The sequence below is a fragment of the Barbus barbus genome, assembly GCF_936440315.1.
Source record: "Barbus barbus genome assembly, chromosome: 4".
NCBI classification, from domain to species: Eukaryota; Metazoa; Chordata; class Actinopteri; order Cypriniformes; family Cyprinidae; genus Barbus; species Barbus barbus.
The window spans coordinates 14,784,634-14,804,468 of NC_136732.1; the positions used below are offsets into that span (position 1 = coordinate 14,784,634).

Genomic DNA, 19,835 nt, shown 5'->3' on the forward strand with positions numbered 1-19,835 from the left:
ACCATTCGTTTAAAGCAAACAATCTACTGAACCTTTCGTGTCCTCGTCGATACGTGGGAAGCGTCCTGACACGATGATCGCCGTCGCGGGCGATGTGCTGCGTACCGTCTCGATCAGGCTCCTGAAGTCCCTCTTCTGTGTCTCTGTCTGCTGCAGCTTGGTGTCGTTAACCCCCGCGTGCAGCACGACAGCACCGATGCTCTCATCGCCCTTCAGGATCGAGGGGTATCTGCGCAGAAACATCGAGAACACGAGCACCGGGGAAACAGTGAGTGTGCACTTTACCTTCAGCTAACGTAGCACGGACGTGCCGGACGATGGAGTCTCCGACGATCACAGCGTCGCGTTCTGTCTCACGGAGGGCGGCGAAACGGTTCCGGGTGGAGATCTCGAAGACCGTCCCGTCCCGTCCCGGCGCCGGAGTGAAGGACATCTGAGAAGATCGCATCCTGGGTCACAGGGCCTGTGCAGAGAAACACACAGAGTAGAGATGGTGGGAGTGTTAGCAGCATGCTGTAAACTTACCACACACATTACAATGGTAATGTGTGTGAATAGAGTATTAGCAATCTAAGCGAGATTAGTGGCAGCCACACTGCCGATGCTAACGGGCTATAAGCTAATAGCAGACTCGAGAAATCAAAATAAAACTAGTGATAACAAGGCGCTTTGATTGGTTTTGTTTTAGAATGCTATAGGGGATATATTCACACATTATGAAAATGATAGTTTATAAAATTGTTTTTAAGATAGAAAATAGACGATAAAGAATTAATTTGATGGAGCTCAAACTCAAAACACGCAGTCACAAATCAGCGCATGCGTAGATTGGGAAGCTATGTATATACAGTGCCCTCCAAAAGTATTGGAATAGTAAAGACAAAATTGCTCTGTTGGCTGTGGAGTCAAGACATTTACAAATATGATTAAAAGATGAATATGAGACAAAACTATACTGAATGTCACATTTTTTTATTGGGCGATTCAACACATAGATGTTTTATCAGCTAAGAAGTTAAGCACTTTTAGAGTTTCATCCCTCTATCTGATGTGAGCATAAGTATTGGAACAGTTGCCTCACAGGTCTTTCTAAGTGATCAGCTGTGTCCTGTTGCATTAATTCTTCAGATATTAAAAGCAGGGAATGTGTTGTATCAGTTATATCCATTACTTCTGCATTCTAAATCTTGCATTTGATGATGACACACACAAACCAGGATGAAGACGAAGGAGCTGACTTTGAGAGAAAATCAAGCAATTTGGATGCTAAAAGAATAGAGGAAGTCAATTAGAGCTCTAGCAAAAACAAAGGGCATGGAGAAATCAAGAGTTTGGAAACCACCAGCGACACCAGCAACCAACAACGACCTGATCAGCTGAGAAAACAACAGTAGTTGATGACAGACAAATCATAAAAGCTGTGAAAATGAATCCTAAAAGACGTGTCTGTAAAATCACCAACAACTTCCAGAAAGCTGGGGTGATGCTCTAACAATCTACTGTCCTCAGGAGACTTTGACACAGAATTACAGATGCTACACAGCAAGATGCAAACCTCTGACCAGCACCAAAAATAGAAAGGCAAGATTAGAGTTTGCAAAAAAGCACAAAGGTGAGTCAGAAGAGTTTTGGAACTGTGTTTATGGACCGATGAGACAAAGGTGAACCTTTATCTAAGTGATGGGAAAGCAAAAATGTGGAGAAAAAAGGGAACTGCAATGATCCCAAGAATACAGCCTCATCTGTAAAGCATGGTGGAGGTGGTGTCGTGGCATGGGCATGCATGGCTGCCTCTGGAACAGGCCCTCTCATCTTTACTGATGACTTAATGTATGATGACAGTAGCAGAATGAATTTGGAAGGATACAAAACCATCTTGCCTACCAATATTCAAGAAAATGCCACCAGATTCATTGGGAAGTGCTTCATATTGCATCAGGACAATGACCCAAAACACCCTGCCAGTTCAGTCAAGGAATGTATAAGGGGAAAGAAATGGAAAGTCTTAGATTGCCCAAGTCAATCTCCAGATTTAAATCCGATTGAACATGAATTTAACCAGCTGGAGAGGAGAGTAAAGGCAGAAACAACTCCCCAAAACAAGCAACAATTGGAATTGGCTGCATTAAAGGCTGGGAAAAGTATTTCAAAGGATGAGACCAAGAGTCTGGTGATGTCTATGGGTCACAGACTCACTACTGTGATTGTGCGCAAGGGATCTGCCACTAAATAATAGCTTTTAATCTTTTATATCTGCCTTATGTTCAACTGTCACAATACTTATGCTCACATCAATGAGTGGGATGAACTCTAAAAGTGCTGTTCTTTTTATTTGGTAAAACATATATGTGTTGAAACGGCTAATAATAAAATGTGACATTCTGTAGTTTTGTCTCATATTCATCTTTTAATCAAATTATTAAATGTCTTGACTCCACAGCCAACAGAGCAATTTTGTCTTCACTGTTCCAATACTTATGGAGGGCACTGCAAGCTTTTTCTCTGTAGAAAGATTCAAGTTCATCTCGGCTACTTTTCGTTTTTAGAAGAAGACGCGCTGTGAGGAATAAGCCTTGAATTGTGATGCCGACGCGGTTTAATCCAGCGGTTGATCTCATTCTGATGAGTCTTTTTTTTTTTTTTTACTTTATTAGTGTTACTGTGACATAAACTTGTACACATTCACTAGTTGAACTTTTCCCAAACTATAATGCCAGACTAAAATATGTAGAGTGTAACATTTTGAAATATGATAGGCAACCTTACATCGCATCAAATGTTGTAGGACTCGTCTGTTTTTTAGCTGGCATTCTCCAGTGATTTATTAAAGGGCATACTGACGTGCAAAACATGATTTTTACTTAATTTAATTTTAAGACTGCATCTGTAACTTAAGTAACGTAATTTTATTGGCATAAGTAACTGTAATCAAATTACATAAATTTAAAACTCATTACTTTACGGTGTTATACCCAACTCTGTATGTATAATTTTTACATACACAATAATCTAAATAATTAATCATTTTGTAATATTTATAAAATATTTTATTAATTATATTTATCATTTCGTTTTTTACATTAGATTTTATACATTATAAATTGAAAATTACAAATAAAAAAATACTATATGGGTCACTATCACTGTAGGGTGCCTTTTGGTGTCCTGTACATAAATAACTGATAGCTTAACATAAAAATGACTATGAAAGGGTGTGTTATATTAGGCTAAGTTTTTATATTCATAACAAAAGCATTACTTGGCTCTTTAGATACATTTCCTAGATTTGTTTTAGATTTGTGTAAGAGGATGTGTGTTATTTTGCTTTGTCCCATGCACTGCTCAGTAAATTTGAATGAGAGTAGAATACAGTCAAATCATAAAATTAAATTTTTTGTTCTCTACTTATTTTCTTAACTTTTTGTTAAACTCAATTTGAGTGTATTGATCATTTGGTAATAAAAACAATATTTTTATTTAATAAAAAAGAAGAGTTTGTCCATGTCCCTTGAATTGGTTGTCCACCCTGTTGTATTGGGAAATCTGCCCATTTAAGAAAAGGCCATCCCCTTTAGTGACATCAGGACTACAGAGTTTTTGTCTCTTCAGTGACGGGAATTTCAACCGCTTAGGTGAATAAGTTGGTGACTTTTCAGTTGAGAAATTTTCTTCGTATGAGTTTGCTTACTTGCTCTCGGCCATTTAGACTCGATAGAGTGGACAGACACATGACAGGGTGGACTGAATGAAAATGAATGGGGAGGGGGCGTTATATCAATGAGATCGAGGATGTAATTACATTATTTATTATTATTATATTATTATTTTTTTAGAAGTTGAATAAATGTTTCATTTTCATATTTTGTAATGATTTTTGTCATATTTTGTTACACACCGTCATATGCTGGTCCACCCTGTCATCTTGAAATTTTACAATAATATTTTAAATAATTCAATAATCTAGTGTGTTCAATAGCTAGGTGTGGGGGCAATAACATGCAAAAAAAAAAACTGCATCCAAATATCATAGTTTTCTCCAAATAAGAAAACATATGTGTGAATTGTATGAGTTTCTTTAAAAACACATGGTTTACATAAAATATTTGATGCATTTATAATTTTAAAGCAAAAAAATAACCCTCTTTAGGAAAGGGACATCATACCTATCAGAAAATATAATTTGAATCTTAATATTGCAATGAAAACGTATTTAACAGTAATACATATGTCCATAACAGGGTGGACATATCTTATGGTTTATGCTTCGAATAATGGCCCATAACTATCTAAAAAAATGTGTGGGAGCTCAGGTAATATGTTTCTATAGTACATGAGTATCTACTATTTATGAAATGACATCTAGGAAATTAAAACCAAAATTTGAGGGTATTGAGTATTGTGAGGGTTGAAAGGCACTCATTGACCCATATGCTTTTTTTTATTTATCACACACACACACACATGATTTACTTAAAATCATAATAATACATAGAAATTGCATAAAAAATTCTATAAAAGTGGTCCAAATCACACACACACACACATACAGTATATTCACATATCTAATTTATATATATATATATATATAAATGATGAGTTAATTAGCAAAAACTGATAAACGCCACTTTTAAAAAAAAGAGCTAATTTCCGTGCATTATCCTCCACATATAGCGTGATCTGAACCCTAAACACGTTTTGTCAAAAAAGCCGGTACTGTCCACTTTCAAGGCATCGCAAGTTCATGTTTTACTGCAGAAGCCGACAAGCACCCGTGTTGTTTTTGAACAGAAGCCGATAAGTCCATTTTAGCGAATCAGTGCGCTGTATTCAGGTCAGGTGACAAGGCTACTTTCACTTTGAAAAGACGTGCTAGCTTAGAGGAGTTTCATCAAAGCTGACTAAAAGTGATCGAGGATGTATAATTTCGACAAACTTGATGAACCTTTGATATCGTCTTCAGGGTGAAAAATAAAAATAAAAGCTGAACCGTTTTCATGTATCTTTGTGATAGTAGCGCGTTATAATGGTGAGGGAAAAGCTCATCAGTATTGTGTGTAATCACATACATAATCTATGATCACAACAACAACAACGTTTGTCAGGCATCTACATTCTCATCTGAGGAGATTACAAAGATTAAACGAGTCTTTTTTTTAAACTCTAAAACATGAAATGTGGAGTTATCTGCTTTTGCTATAAAACAAACTTTTAATTTGAAAAAAAAAACTTTCAATTAACTTTAATTTAGTAGATTACCTGTATTTAAATTATTATTTCTTAATCAAAAAACAACCTAACTGCAGTTTGATTGATTATTACTTGGAATGCGCAATAAAAAAACATGATTTCTGAAAAAAAAAAAATGGAGTTATCGGTTTTTGCATATGAACTTTTCATATATTTCTTATGTAATATTCTATAACAAATGTTTCCCTATTTAAAGACTCTCATGATGAGCTCCTGCTGTCAGTCATATGCAGTAAAAGCCTTTGACTCGCTGGTGTTTCTGCTCTGGCTCATAGATTGAGCTCTTTCATTGAGCCAGGTGTGAATTGACTGTCTTGTTGGCTCAGGGTTTGGAGTTCGTCTGGAGATGTGACCCGTTTGTCATCCCTGCTCCGACGTTTTTAATTATGTGCCGGTTTTTTGTGGGAGTTGAGGCTTTATTGTCTGTTAATTAGGTTGAAGATGGATCTGAGATGGTCCTCGTTCCCATGACTGCCTTTCTCTTCTGCGCTCACGAGTGGCAGAGTGTGAAGAGAGCTGAAGGAGTAAATCTCATGAAGAAACGGCCGGGCCATTTTACACACCAACATAGAGAAAATTAAGTCTATTTTAGAACCATTCAGATTATTATAGGCTTTGTTTTGATGGCATAATACAGTATTTATGTTTTTTGGTTTTGATTTTGGGGTAAAATAGGAGCCAGATGCTCATGCATGTTTTAAGATGTGTGCACTGCAGCTCTGGCCTTGTCACTCATTCAGAGAGCGTTTCTTTGTGGCACATTCACGACGTCGTGACCCTGAGAGAAGAGGAAGTCTGCTCACAGCTCCGCTTGATTTGATTGCTCTGGTGAAAGGGTGACACATTAGCGATCCTTAGCGTTTTTCTGTTCTTTGACCTTTTCTAAAAATAGCCCCTGCATAGGACAAACATTTAAAGCCTCTAAGATACAGAGCTAGTACTGACTGATCTTCCATTCCTTACTTATATATTAACTGTCTTTTGACTATACACACGCACACACACACACACACAGACACAGTTGCACTCATAAATTTACATGCCCCTTGCAGAATATGCAAAATGTTAATAATTTTCACAAAATATTTAATACTCTCCTGAATTTAACATAACAGATGTTTACAAATTCTCCACAAGACAAAATAATAATTGAATTTATAAAAATGACCCTGTTCAAAAGTTTACATAACCTTGAATCTTTATACTGTGTGTCATTTCCTGGATGATCCACGACTATCTTTCTTTTTAGTGATAGTTGTTCATGAGTCCCTTGTTGGTCCTGTGCAGTTCAACTGCCTGCTGTTCTTCAGAAAAATCCTCCAGCTCCTGCACATTTTTTGGTTTTCCAACATTTTCTGCATATTTGAACCCTTTCCAACAGTGACTGTATGATTTTGAGATCCATTCTTTCACATGGAGGACAATTGGGGGACTCATTCATAACTATCATATAAGGTGAAAACATTTAATGATGCTCAAGAAGGGAACACAATGCATTAAGAGCTGGGGGTGTAAACTTTTTGAATTGGATGATCAGGGTAAATTGTACTTATTTTGTCTTCTGAGAAACATTGAAGTATTTATGTAGCTTCTTAAGTGCAATACCCCAGCTCTTAAAGGGGTCATATGATGTGATTTCAAGTTTTCCTTTCTCTTTGGAGTGTTACAAGCTGATCGTGCATAGATAAGATCCCTGAAGTTGCAAAGACTAAAGTCTCAAAACCAAAGAGATATTCTTTATCAAAGTTAAGACTCTGCCACGCCCCCCTAAAACAGCTCATTAAACACGCCCCCACATGTCTACGTCATGATGTGGAAATATTTGCTTAATGCTACCCAAATGTTCACGCAAAGAAGGAAGGCGTGGTGTCAGTAACCGCAGTAGTGTTGATGCAGCCATGTCAGGGAGACACTGTGTTTCTATGTGAAAGCAAAAGCACTTTATTTGGCCTTCCGAAAGTAGATGCATTTAGGAATCATTAAGATTACTTACAACAGAACATCACAAACCAGATGTTATCACAACGCATTTTACGACGACCGTTTCGTGAACCTAGGAGAGAAGGTAATTCTGACTTTGCAATGACAATCTGGCACTTCTGAATCAGTGACTGTTTTGTTATTAGTTTAAGTATTTGCTATTGACTGCTCAAATGCGGAGTTTTGCGCATCGTGTGTGTGTGTGTGTGTGTGTGTGAGAGAGAGAGGGAGACACGGTCACACAACCGTGGCTTGTGTACTGCAAACACATACGAGCATCATCACTGTGTCTGTCACACGACTCTGTTCCCCTTTCGGGCTTGAACTGATGGTAAAACTAAGACATATAACATTATTAACTCTCTTTACATTTATTTTGAAAGCTAAAGCTCGCAATTATGGAAAGGGGCGTTACATTTCCGATAAGTGCTTGTGGTGTTCGGCCAATCACAATGCACTGTGTCAGTTGGCCAATCAGAGCAGACTGCGCTTGTCGGAAGGAGGGACTTTGTAGAAAACGAAGCATTTGAGAGAGGCGGGGCATAGAGGACCTACAATAATGTACAGTATTTGAAAAATGATGTGTTTTTTGAACATTAAAGCATGTCAACATATTCTGTTACACCATATACACAAAATAATGATCTTTAAAAAAGCATCATATGACCCCTTTAATGCATTGTGTTGCCTTCTTGAGCATCATCAAATGTTTCCACCTTTTGTAATAGCTGTGTATGAGACCCTCAATCGACCTCAGTGTGAAAATATGGATCTCAAAATCATACAGTCACTGTTGGAAATGGTTCAAATATGCAGAAAATGTGCAGGAGCTGGAGGATTTTTCTGAAGAACAGCAGGCAGTATCTGTTATGCAAAATAGCTTATTCAGGAGAGTACTAAATAAAAATAACATGCAATTTTCATGATCCCTCTTATTTAGAGATCCCTCTATATCTTATTATTAACATATTTGCATATTCTGCAAAGGGTATTTACAGTGTATATGTATATATATATATATATATATATATATTAGGGCTGTCAATCGATTAAAATTTTGATTGTCATGAGTTAACTTGTGATTAATCGCAACTTAATCACACATTTTTATTTGTTCTAAATGTACCTTAAATTAATACTTTTCAAGTTTTAATACTCTAATCAACATGGGCATGGACAAATATGGATACTTTAATGTATGTTTATTATTATTGACACCATAGTCAAGATAGAGCATGAAGAGTAGACATGTTTCAAAGGTCATAGTGTTTTTCAAAGAACATGTTCATGTCTATTAGACACATGAAAAAAGAAATACCAGGTTCCCATTACTTCTCTTTCTTTGCACTGAGCAATTTACTTACACTTACATTTACTTACCTGTTTACATTTTTGCAGGACAGGGCAGCTCTTCTTCTGAACATGCAAAATGTACATTTATTATTTATTATTAGATTTGTTTGCCTCTCTGTGCCCACATACTGTATTTTGATGCAGCTAAATTGTCAATAAAACTGTTTTCATTGATATAGTTGACTGTTTCTGTTGTCAGACAACGGAATGAAAATGAAATAATGACTTAAATTAATTACGACCCATTAATTATGACTACATACATTTACATTTTACATTTATTCATTTAGCTGACGCTTTTATCCAAAGCAACTTACAATTGCTATATATGTCAGAGGTCGCACGCCTCTGGAGCAACTAGGGGGTTAAGTGTCTTGCTCAGAGACACATTGGTGTCTCACAGTGGATTCGAACCCGGGTCTCTCACACCAAAGGCACGTGTCTTATCCACTGCGCCATCACCACCCCTGTATATACATAACCAGCTCTCCCTTCCAAGATGTTAATCTGCACAAAAATCCTGATAATCGAGCCGTCGTCTGATAAAATCAAATACACATAAGATAATGACAATAGCTGTACTGTGATTTCGGCTATACTTGCATGGAAAATTAGAGAAGCAACTGTTTAACTGTTCAGTTATCTGTTTAACTGAAAGCGCTGCGCCTGTCCGCCGCTCGCTGAACAGAGCAGATGCACAGAAAGACAAAGAAAGGGGTGTGTGCACGTGCTGGGACAGCAAGTCCTCGCTCTCGCGTGGCAGTACCAGCGAGTCTCAGAAACTAAGTTTGGGCAAAGTAAAGATTTGTCGCTAGGCGCTTTTTTGAAGAGGGGGAAAAAAGTCGCTAAAGGGGTTTGCGAAGTCGCTAAGTTGGCAACACTGTACATCTCCATTTCTCCAACTACGGGTGTTGCCACGGGTCAAACAGAAAATGAGCACTGTGTTAATCGCACATTAATAAAATAACCGCCAGCAGAAGAACAGCAAATGCCATGAGTTGCGCACTTGCAAACAAATCCCCTAGACAGTGACCATGTGCTGATTCTGAACGCGTCTCTCACATAGACTGATAAAGGAGTATACTTTAAAGGCTTACGCAATCAACTGTTTGCGAAATGGAGCTTTGTGCTTGTGTATCCTACCTCTCTCACTCGGCACAAATCCAAATATTCCATAATATTTCCCTATTTGCGTTGTAACGTATCTGAATGCTAAACTATTATTATGTAAATTATAGGCTGTGTACTTCAGTTGCGTTCCAACAGTGACATAGAGGCGGGCGCGCTGATGTTTGTTTCACTGTATTTTATTTTGATAAAGTACCAACTGCGCTGTCAAGTTAGCAATGCTGGAACTGATATGTTTTGTGTGTGTGTGTGCATCTAGGTGGAAAAAATTGTAATTTGTACTACTGTCTGTTCAAAATAACTCCATTTTAATTTTTTTTCAGAAATCACGTTTTTTTTTATTTGCGCATTCCAGGTAATATCAATCAAACTGCAGTTAAAGTTAATTGAAAATATTTTTTTTTTACATATTAAAAGTTTGTTTTATAGCAAAAGCCGATAACTCCAACAGTCGTTTTTTTTTTTTGCAAAAGCAGATATCTCCACATTTCATGTTTTAGAGTTGAAAAAAAGACTTGTTTAATCTTTGTAATCTCCTCAGATGACAATGTAGATGCCTGACAAACGTTGTTGTTGTGTCAGATTATGGATGTGATTACACACAATACATGGTGCTTTTCCCTCACCATTGTTTCGCAAAGAGCCATGAAAACGTTTCAGCTTTTATTTTCCTTTTTCACCCTGAAGAAGATATCACAGGTTCATCAAGTTCGTTGTAATTATCCGTCCTCGATCATTTTTAGTTTTTAGTTTTTTTACTCAGCTAGCACCGGGGGTATAAATATAACTCAGCAGAGGCAGGGATGCATAAACCGGGGGGGGGGGGGGGGGGGGGGGGGGGTCCCCACCCCCCACCCCCCCGGCAATATCAGTCAAATGAAGATAAAAAAATTCTCGCATCTGGAGTGTTTATTGAACCAATCAGATAAGAGTAAATCGAGACTCAGCGAGAGCCTCATTTGATTGGCTGCAACAAGAAGGTCACGCCTTCCACTCACCCTTGCAAATCTGAAAACAGTGAGAGAATCGTGGCAAAACAGCAAGCGCAAAGATGCAGAAGTACAAATCAGATTATTTGGGGAACATTTTGGCCTACACACAAAACAAGTCATTTAGACAGTTGCAACAATTTTTTTTTTCTCTACACATATTGGTTTTACATGGTCAATCTGTTTTGCAGTTCTTGATACAGTTGTTTTCGCTTGCAAAACGCTGTGCACAAGCTTGCAATACTATTGGCTGTATTTGGGCGAAACAACAGTGCCAAAAGTGTAAGCGCGGAAAACTGGAAGTCAGAAGAATACAGATCATATTTATTTTGTCTTGGCATAAAGTTGCAGTTTCACAATACATGAATTACACTTACAAAAAAACAGTAAAAGGCTGCAAATCTTTTTTCTTACACTTGAAACGCAATTAACACTTTTACAAATATGTTCTTGCGCATTCAAAATTAACTTACGCTTGCTATCTTATGTACACTTTCATAAATCTTACCCTGCGCATGCAAATCACTTAGGCATCATTTTATCTTCATACTGGAGGAAGACCGGAGAGGCACAGAATCCAAGCTGCTTGAAGTACAGTTTGAAGTTTCCACAGTCAGTGATGATCTGCTGTGTCGTGCCGTGACGTCTGCTGGTGTTGGTCCATTGTGTTTTGTCAAGTCCAGAGTTAATGCAGCCGTCTACCAGGAGATTTTAGAGCACTTTATGCTTCCATCTGCTGACAAGCTTTATGGAGATGCTGATTTCCTTTTCCAGCAGGACTTTAGCACCTGCCCACAGCTGACCATGATATTACTGTGCTTGATTGGCCAGACAACATGCCTGACCTGAACCCCATATGGAATCTAGGGTATATTTTCAAGAGAAAGATGAGAAACAGTCGATCCAACAATACAGACGAGCTGAAGCCTCAATAGTGCCTCAGCAGAGCCACAGGCTGATCGCTTCCATGCCATTCCTCACTGATGCTGGAGTTTGTGCTAAAGGAGCCCCGGCCAAGTATTGAATGCATAAATGAACATACTTTAAAGAACTTGAACTTTTCTGTTTTGCAAATCCTTTTTTTTTTGATTGATCTATTGAAATATTCAAATATTTCAATACTGGATACTGGATTTTTTACTTCCATAAGCTGTAAGGTCTAATCCTCAAAATTAAAACAAAAAAACTTTTGAAATGTTTTACTTTACATGTAATGAATCTAGAATATATGAAAGTTTCACTTTTTGAAGTTGCCAAAAAAAAACACTTTTTCACGATATTCAAATTTTTTTTAGATACATCTGTACATATGTAAAACAAAAAATATTTCCAGGGTTTTACAGTTTCCTGGATGGAGTCAGATATTTGTTTGAACAGCACTGTCAGTGAGATGTTTACAGTGGAGTTGATACCAGCTCTGTTAGATCAGTATTGATACTTAATCGATACTTTAAGTGCCAAAATAACAGTCTTAGATCTATGTGCAGATTCAGGGTTTCAAATGTGAAAAATTATTATTACTATTTTTTAGGAATAATAAATTTTTTATTACAGAATGCGTGTGTGTGTGTATTGGCTGCATTGGCAGCGGATTGCATGATCATATAAAGCAATCATCAGTCGTGATTATTGATTAATTATATATATATATGTGTGTGTGTGTATGTATATATATATATATATACACACACACACACACTCACCAGCCACTTTATTAGGTACACCTGTTCAATTGCTTGGTAACACAAATTGCTAATCAGCCAATAACAAGGCAGCAACTCAATGCATTTAGGCTACAATTCGCACAGGCTCACCAAAATTGGACAATAGAAGATTGGGAAGATGTTGCCTGGTCTGATGAGTCTCGATATCTGTTGCGACATTCAGATGGTAGGGTCAGAATTTGGCGTAAAGAACATGAAAGCATGGATCCATCCGGCCTTTTCGCAACGGTTCAGGCTAGTGGTGGTGGTGTAATGGTGTGGGGGATATTTTCTTGGCACACTTTGGGCCCTTAGTACCAATTGAGCATTGTTTAAACGCCACAGCCTCCCTGAGTATTGTTGCTGACCATGTCCATCCCTTTATGACTACAGTGTACCCGTCTTCTGATGGCTACTTCCAGCAGGATAATGCACCGTCACAAAGCTCAAATCATCTCAGACTGGTTTCTTGATCGTGACAATGAGTTCACTTTACTCAAATGGCCTCCACAGTCACCAGATCTCAGTCCAGTAGAGCACCTTTGGGATGTGGTGGAACGGGAGATAGACATCATGGATGTGCAGCCGACAAATCTGCAGCAACTGCGTGATGCTATCATGTCAATATGGACCAAAATCTCTGAGGAATGTTTCCAACACCTTGTTGAATCTGTGCCATGAAGAATTAAGGCAGTTCTGAAGGCAAAAGGGGGTCCAACCCGGTACTAGCAAGGTGTACCTAATAAAATGGCCAGTGAGTGTGTGTGTGTATATATATATATATATATATGTATATATATATATACATTTACATTTACCTATGTTACAATTTTAGCAAATCTGTTAGGACTACTGGGTTAATGTCCATATAAATTTAAAAAATAATATATTTATGAGCCAGGCTAATAATATGTATCATATTTCCTTCCATTTTCCAGATTGTTCCTTCACCCCCAATTGAGTGTTAATATAGTAATCATTATAAATTAAATTCAGTATTTTGCTCTTAATTTTCATTATTAGATCATTGCATTGTTCTTTTACACATTGCATAAAATCATCAGGTCACCATTATTACCTAGGTCATCAGGTAGGCCATTGAAATATGCAAATTGATTGTATTGTACTAATAATCCTTTTTTTGCATCAGTACATTGAGAAGCCCATAGTTAGTGGTAAAGTAATAAACTAATAAATCCCAGCACTTGTTTTATACCAAGGGTTTGTTTTTTCAAAGTTGTCTTCTTGGTGAAGTGGCCAAATTATAATCCCGTTTTCGAACCTTGTTAAATATTCATTAAGTTTTAAGAGCATTTTACGTCGGGCCCCATACGGCACGGCACAGTGACTTTATGCCAGATCTGTTGGTCCGTGCCAGATCGTGTATCCTGCCGCTGACAGGTGAATTATGTGCGTGAGGACGAGAACACAGACGCTTAGTCCAAACATTGACATTGGCTCAGACGTTTTTAGTTCCTCTGCTGTCAGCCAAAGCTGTCTGGCTAAAGCTGGCAGTATTTTGGTGTAAACTGACTCTTTTAGTTGCAGCTATAAAACACTTGACCTCTCACAGTTGGTCTTCTTATTTTCTCTTCCTCCATCAAGCTTCCCTGTGGATTTTTATTTGTATCTCCAGCTTCCTTGCAGAAAATAGATGCATTCAGCAGGTGTTTGATAGAGTGACTGTGAGGATGTTTCATCATTACAGTGACTGTGCATTTATTTAACTTTCTCAGTTGAATGTCTGATTACTGATCAGAGACAGACTGAGCTGCTGCTGATGTATGGAGATACCAACACAAACAATCATTTAAAGCAATGTGTTCTTTATATACCCTGATGCCAGTCTTGCACTAGTCAAGGTGGTCTGGTTAGCTGGTTTTAGTGGCGTTGTGGGCAGTTGTTATTTGAGAGACCAGCTAAACCAGCTTTTAACCAGGGTTGAGTAAGTCTTGATTGTATTTGCCTATTTCCCTACCAAATCGTGGGTTTTTGAAAGGCTGATTGGATCATAACACAATATATCTGACTGTCTTTTTTGGTTATTGCTTGTCAGATTGTATAATATGACCAAAGTGAGATCTTGGGCAAAGCCCTACAGAAATTCCTGAAAAAACTGTATTTAATTTCATCATATTATGACAGCCAGGAAGTGACATCATTTGGATGCCTTTTACCTCCTGACCAGGAATACATCTTAATTTTTACACAATTGCAAAAATTGCAAACCTCATCTAAAATAAGTATACAATTCATATAATAACTCATATAACACCTGTTTTCACTGACCATATATATATATATACACAGTATCTCACAGAAGTGAGTACACCCCTCACATTTTTGTAAATATTTATCTTTTATATAAAATATATCTTTTCATGTGACAACACTGAAGAAATTACACTTTGCTACAATGTAAAGTAGTGAGTGTACAGCTTGTATAACAGTGTACATTTGCTGTCCCCTCAAAATAACTCAACTCACAGCCATTAATGTCTAAACCGCTGGCCACAAAGGTGAAAATGTCCAAATTGGGCCCAAAGTGTCAATATTTCGTGTGGCCACCATTATTGTCCAGTGCTGCCTTAAACCTCTTGGGCATGGAGTTCACCAGAGCTTCACAGGTTGCCACTGGAGTCCTCTTCCACTCCTCCATGACGACATCATGGAGCTGGTGGATGTTAGAGACCTTGCGCTCCTCCACCTTCCGTTTGAGGATGCTCCACAGATGGCTCAATAGGGTTTAGGTCTGGAGACATGCTTGGCCAGTGCATCACCTTTACCCTCAGCTTCTTTAGCAAGGCAGTGATCGTCTTGGAGGTGTGTTTGGGGTCGTTATCATGTTGGAATACTGCTCTGCGGCCCAGTCTCTGCTTCAGTATGTCACAGTACATGTTGGCACTCATTGTTCCCTCAATGAACTGTAGCTCCCCAGTGCCGGCTGACGGGCTGAACCCCCACCCCTTCAACCTCTGCAGCAATGCTGGCAGCACTCATATGTCTATTTCCCAAACACAACCTCTGGATATGACGCTGAGCATGTGCACTCAACTTCTTTGGTCGACCATGGCGAGGCCTGTTCTTAGTGGAACCTGTCCTGTTAAACCACTGTATGGTCTTGGCCACCGTGTGCTGTGGCTCAGTTTCAGGGTCTTGGCAATCTTCTTATAGCCTACACCATCTTTATGTAGAGCAACAATTCTTTTTTTCAGATCCTCAGAGAGTTCTTTGCCATGAGGTGCCATGTTGAACTTCCAGTGACCAGTATGAGAGAGTGAGAGCGATAACACCAAATTTAACACACTTGCTCCTCATTCACACCCGAGACCTTGTAAGACTAACGAGTCACATGACACCGGGGAGAGAAAAGTGAAGTGACATTCAGCCAAGTATGGTGACCCATACTCGGAATTCGTGCTCTGCATTTAACCCATCCATAGTGCACACACACAGCAGTGAACACACACACACCGTGAACACACACCCGGAGCAGTGGGCAGCCATTTATGCTGCAGTGCCCGGGGAGCATTTGGGGGTTCGGTGCCTTGCTCAAGGGCACCTCAGTCGTGGTATTGAGGGTGCAGAGAGCGCTGGACATTCACTCCCCCCACCTACAATTCCTGCCGGCCGGAGACTCGAACCCGCAACCTTTGGATTACAAGTCCAGCTCTCTAACCATTAGGCCACAACTTCCCATGTCCAAATGTCTAATTGGGCCCAATTTGGACATTTTCACTTGTGGCCAGCGGTTTAGACATTAATGGCTGTGTGTTGAGTTATTTTGAGGGGACAGCAAATGTACACTGTTATACAAGCTATACACTCACTACTTTAAATTGTAGCAAAGTGTCATTTCTTCAGTGTTGTCACATGAAAAGATATAATAAAATATTTACAAAAATGTGAGGGGTGTACTCACTTCTGTGAGATACTGTATATATAGAAATATTTTTTCCCCTTTTTGTGGAAAATACCATTTGCAATCTGCAAATGTTGTCTCAATCGTGACAAAAGTGTACAGTGTGCTCTCGACACTGCTGTGTGTTGGTGTAAGTGTTTCTTCACACGCCCTGTGTTTGCTCAGAGTTGATTGATGAATTCATTCGAACACTGTCAACTCAGGTCAGTGTACAATGAACCAAACTAATCTGGACAAACACTGCTGGGACTTGATGGTCACTGTGTGTGTGTGTGTGTGTGTGTGTGTGTGTGTGTGTGTGTGTGTGTGTGTGTGTGTGTGTGTGTGTGTGTGTGTGCGCGTGTCCTCTATAGGTCTTAAGACGTATCTGATATCCGGGAGGAAGGTGAAGCACACCCAGTGGAGCTGCCCTCCATCTGCTCTGGTGGCTCCTGAGCTCAGAAAGTCTCTCAGCGCCTCATCCTTCAGCCACAGCCCTGACATCACATCTTCGGCCTGCGCTCTGACCCCTGCCCCAGACAGAGCTAAGGTCAGTCCCACACCAAAATTTATGCTACATAATTAAAAGTGATGTTTTAATGTGCAACCTTGTAATCACATCACAATTAATTGATTTAGTGCAGCAGTACTCAACTTTCTTTTTTTTTGGAGACTCTGAGGCCTACCACTGTCAAAGACTATATTTGACAGTGAGGTCAAAGATGTTTCTGGTACTTTTGCCATAATGACAAAGCTGCTCATTTTTGATAAACTTTTTTATTTACAAAAACTTAAAATAATTAAATGATCATTTTAATTGTATTTCGATAAATAATAAATTATTATCATTATTACTTATTATTATTATTATTAATGTGCTATAATTATAAATTATACATGATCAATAGTGTTTATTATTATTATTATTATCATTATTAATTCATTATTTTAATATTTACAATGAACAATGTTATGATATATCAGAATCAGAATCAGAAAGAGCTTTATTGCCAAGTGTGTTTGCACACACAAGGAATTTGTCTTGGTGTTATGAGCTTCCAGTACAGAAAGTACAAACATAGTGCAGACAACATATAATTAAGGTGATAAAGAACACTAATGAAGAGAATATACAATAATTAAGAATAACAATAGTAATAAAAATAAAAATATACAGAAAAGAGACATGACCATAGACAGAACTGTGAATGTGCATGTGTCCTATGTACAGATGAAGGTTTGATGAGTTATTTACAGATGTACAGTACCGGGGTGTGTTATGTGTTGTTCAGGTGGGATACGGCCTGCGGGAAAAAACTGTTCTTGTGTCTGGCTGTTCTGGTGCTCAGTGATCTGTAGCGCCGGCCAGAGGGCAACAGTACACAGAGAGAGTGAGCTGGGTGTGAGGGGTCCAGAGTGACTTTCTTAGCCCTTTTCCTCACTCTGGAGGTGTAAAGTTCTTGGAGGCTGGGCAGAGGGGCACCGATAATCCTCTCAGCAGTCCTAACTGTCCGTTGTAGTCTTCTGATGTCTGTTTTGGTAGCTGAACCAAACCAAACAGTTATAGAAGAACATAGGACAGACTCGATGATTGCAGAGTAGAACTGTTTCAGCAGCTCCTGAGGCAGGTTGAACTTCCTTAGCTGGCGGAGGAAATACAGCCTCTGCTGGGCCTTTTTCGCAATAGAGTCAATGTGATTGTCCCACTTCAGGTCCTGAGAGATGGTGGTTCCCAGGAATCTGAATGACTCTACTGAAGTCACAGTGCTGTTCATGATGGTGAGTGGGGGGAGAGCAGGGGGGTTTCTCCTGAAGTCCACTATCATCTCCACAGTTTTGAGCGTGTTCAGCTCCAGGTTGTTAAGACTGCACCAGACAGCCAGCTGCTCAACTTCCTGTCTGTAAGCAGACTCGTCACCGTCCTTGATGAGGCCTATGACTGTAGTGTCGTCCGCAAACTTCAGGAGCTTGACAGAGGGGTCCTTTGATGTGCAGTCATTCGTGTAGAGGGAGAAGAGCAGTGGGGAGAGAACGCAACCCTGAGGGGCGCCAGTGCTGATGGTGAGAGTCCTGGATGTGAGTTTGCCCAGCCTCACTAGCTGCTGCCTGTCTGTCAGGAAGCTGGTGATCCACTGACAGATGGAGGAGGGCACAGAGAGCTGTCTCAGTTTGTCTGAGAGAAGGTCAGGTATGATGGTATTGAAGGCCGAGCTGAAGTCCACAAATAAGATCCTTGCATAATTCCCAGGTTTGTCGAGGTGTTGCAGGATGTAATGCAGTCCCATATTGACAGCGTCATCCACAGACCTGTTTGCTCTATAGGCAAACTGAAGAGGATCCAGCAAGGGTCTAGTGATGTCCTTCAGGTAGGCCAGGACCAGTCTCTCAAGTGACTTCATGACCACAGATGTGAGTGCGACAGGTCTGTAGTCATTAAGTCCAGTGATTTTGGGCTTTTTGGGGACGGGAATGATGGTGGAGCGTTTGAAGCAGCAGGGAACTTCACACAGCTCCAGAGATCTTTTGAAGATTTGTGTAAAGATGGGGGCCAATTGGTCAGCACAGACTTTTAGACAGGCAGGTGAAATACCGTCTGGTCCTGAAGCTTTCCTAGATTTCTGTTTTCTGAAGACCCGGTTCACATCCTCTACACAGACTTTAAACGCAGGTAGAATGGTGGGGGATGGAGTAAGGGGGGTTGCAGGGGGGGAAGGTGAATGTGTGAAGTGCAGATCAGAGCGGGTGTTGGGTGTCAGTCTGGCCTTTTCAAATCTGCAGTAAAACACATTGAGATCGTCAGCCAGTTGTTGATTCTCTGCAGACTGTGGGGGTGGTGACTTGTACATGGTGATGTTCCTCAGACCAGTCCATACCGACGCCGGATCGTTGGCTGAAAGTTCTTTTTTCAACTTCTCAGAGTAGTTCTTTTTAGCCACTCTGATCTCCTTTGTTAGTCTGTTCCTGGCCTGGTTATACAAGATTTTATCCCCACTTCTGTAAGCGTCCTCTTTGGCCTGACGAAGCTGTTTGAGTTTCCCAGTAAACCACGGTTTATCATTATTGAATGATAAGAATGTCCTGGTGGGGATGCATATATCCTCACAGAAACTGATATATGATGTTACAGTCTCTGTGAGTTCATCCAGATCGGTGGCAGCAGCTTCAAAAACACTCCAATCAGTGAGGTTTGGAGGTCATATTGTAGGTCATATTGGTCATATTTGAGGTCATATTGTCATGATACAATATGAGTTAAAATACAATTATAAAATAAAAATACAATTATAAAATTAAAATATTATATAAAATTTAAACAAATATAAAGTAATAAAATAAATTTATGTGACTTTTTTTTTGGTTGTATTAAAATCAGCAATTTCTACTCAATAAAATATTTTAGAGCTTGACAAACTAGAAAAATGTATTCTTATCACATAATTTAACGACTTTTTAAGATTTAATTATTGTCCATGACCTGTCCCATGTTTAGAAATATAAATACAACCCGAATTCCGGAAATGTTGGGATATTTTT

At 39.2% G+C, this 19,835-nt stretch overlaps 1 protein-coding gene across 1 annotated transcript in view; it reads left to right on the forward strand.

The window, feature by feature from the left end:
* The window catches only part of LOC306868146 (adenylate cyclase type 9-like), a gene marked incomplete at both ends in the record, with an annotated part of 102,236 nt that overhangs the window by 57,329 nt on the left and 25,072 nt on the right, over window positions 1-19,835 (forward strand). Inside the window, one exon of the mRNA XM_079414193.1 lies at window positions 16,676-16,851. Within this exon, the coding sequence (XP_079270319.1) occupies window positions 16,676-16,851 (176 nt within the window). The remainder of the gene's footprint in view (window positions 1-16,675; window positions 16,852-19,835) is intronic.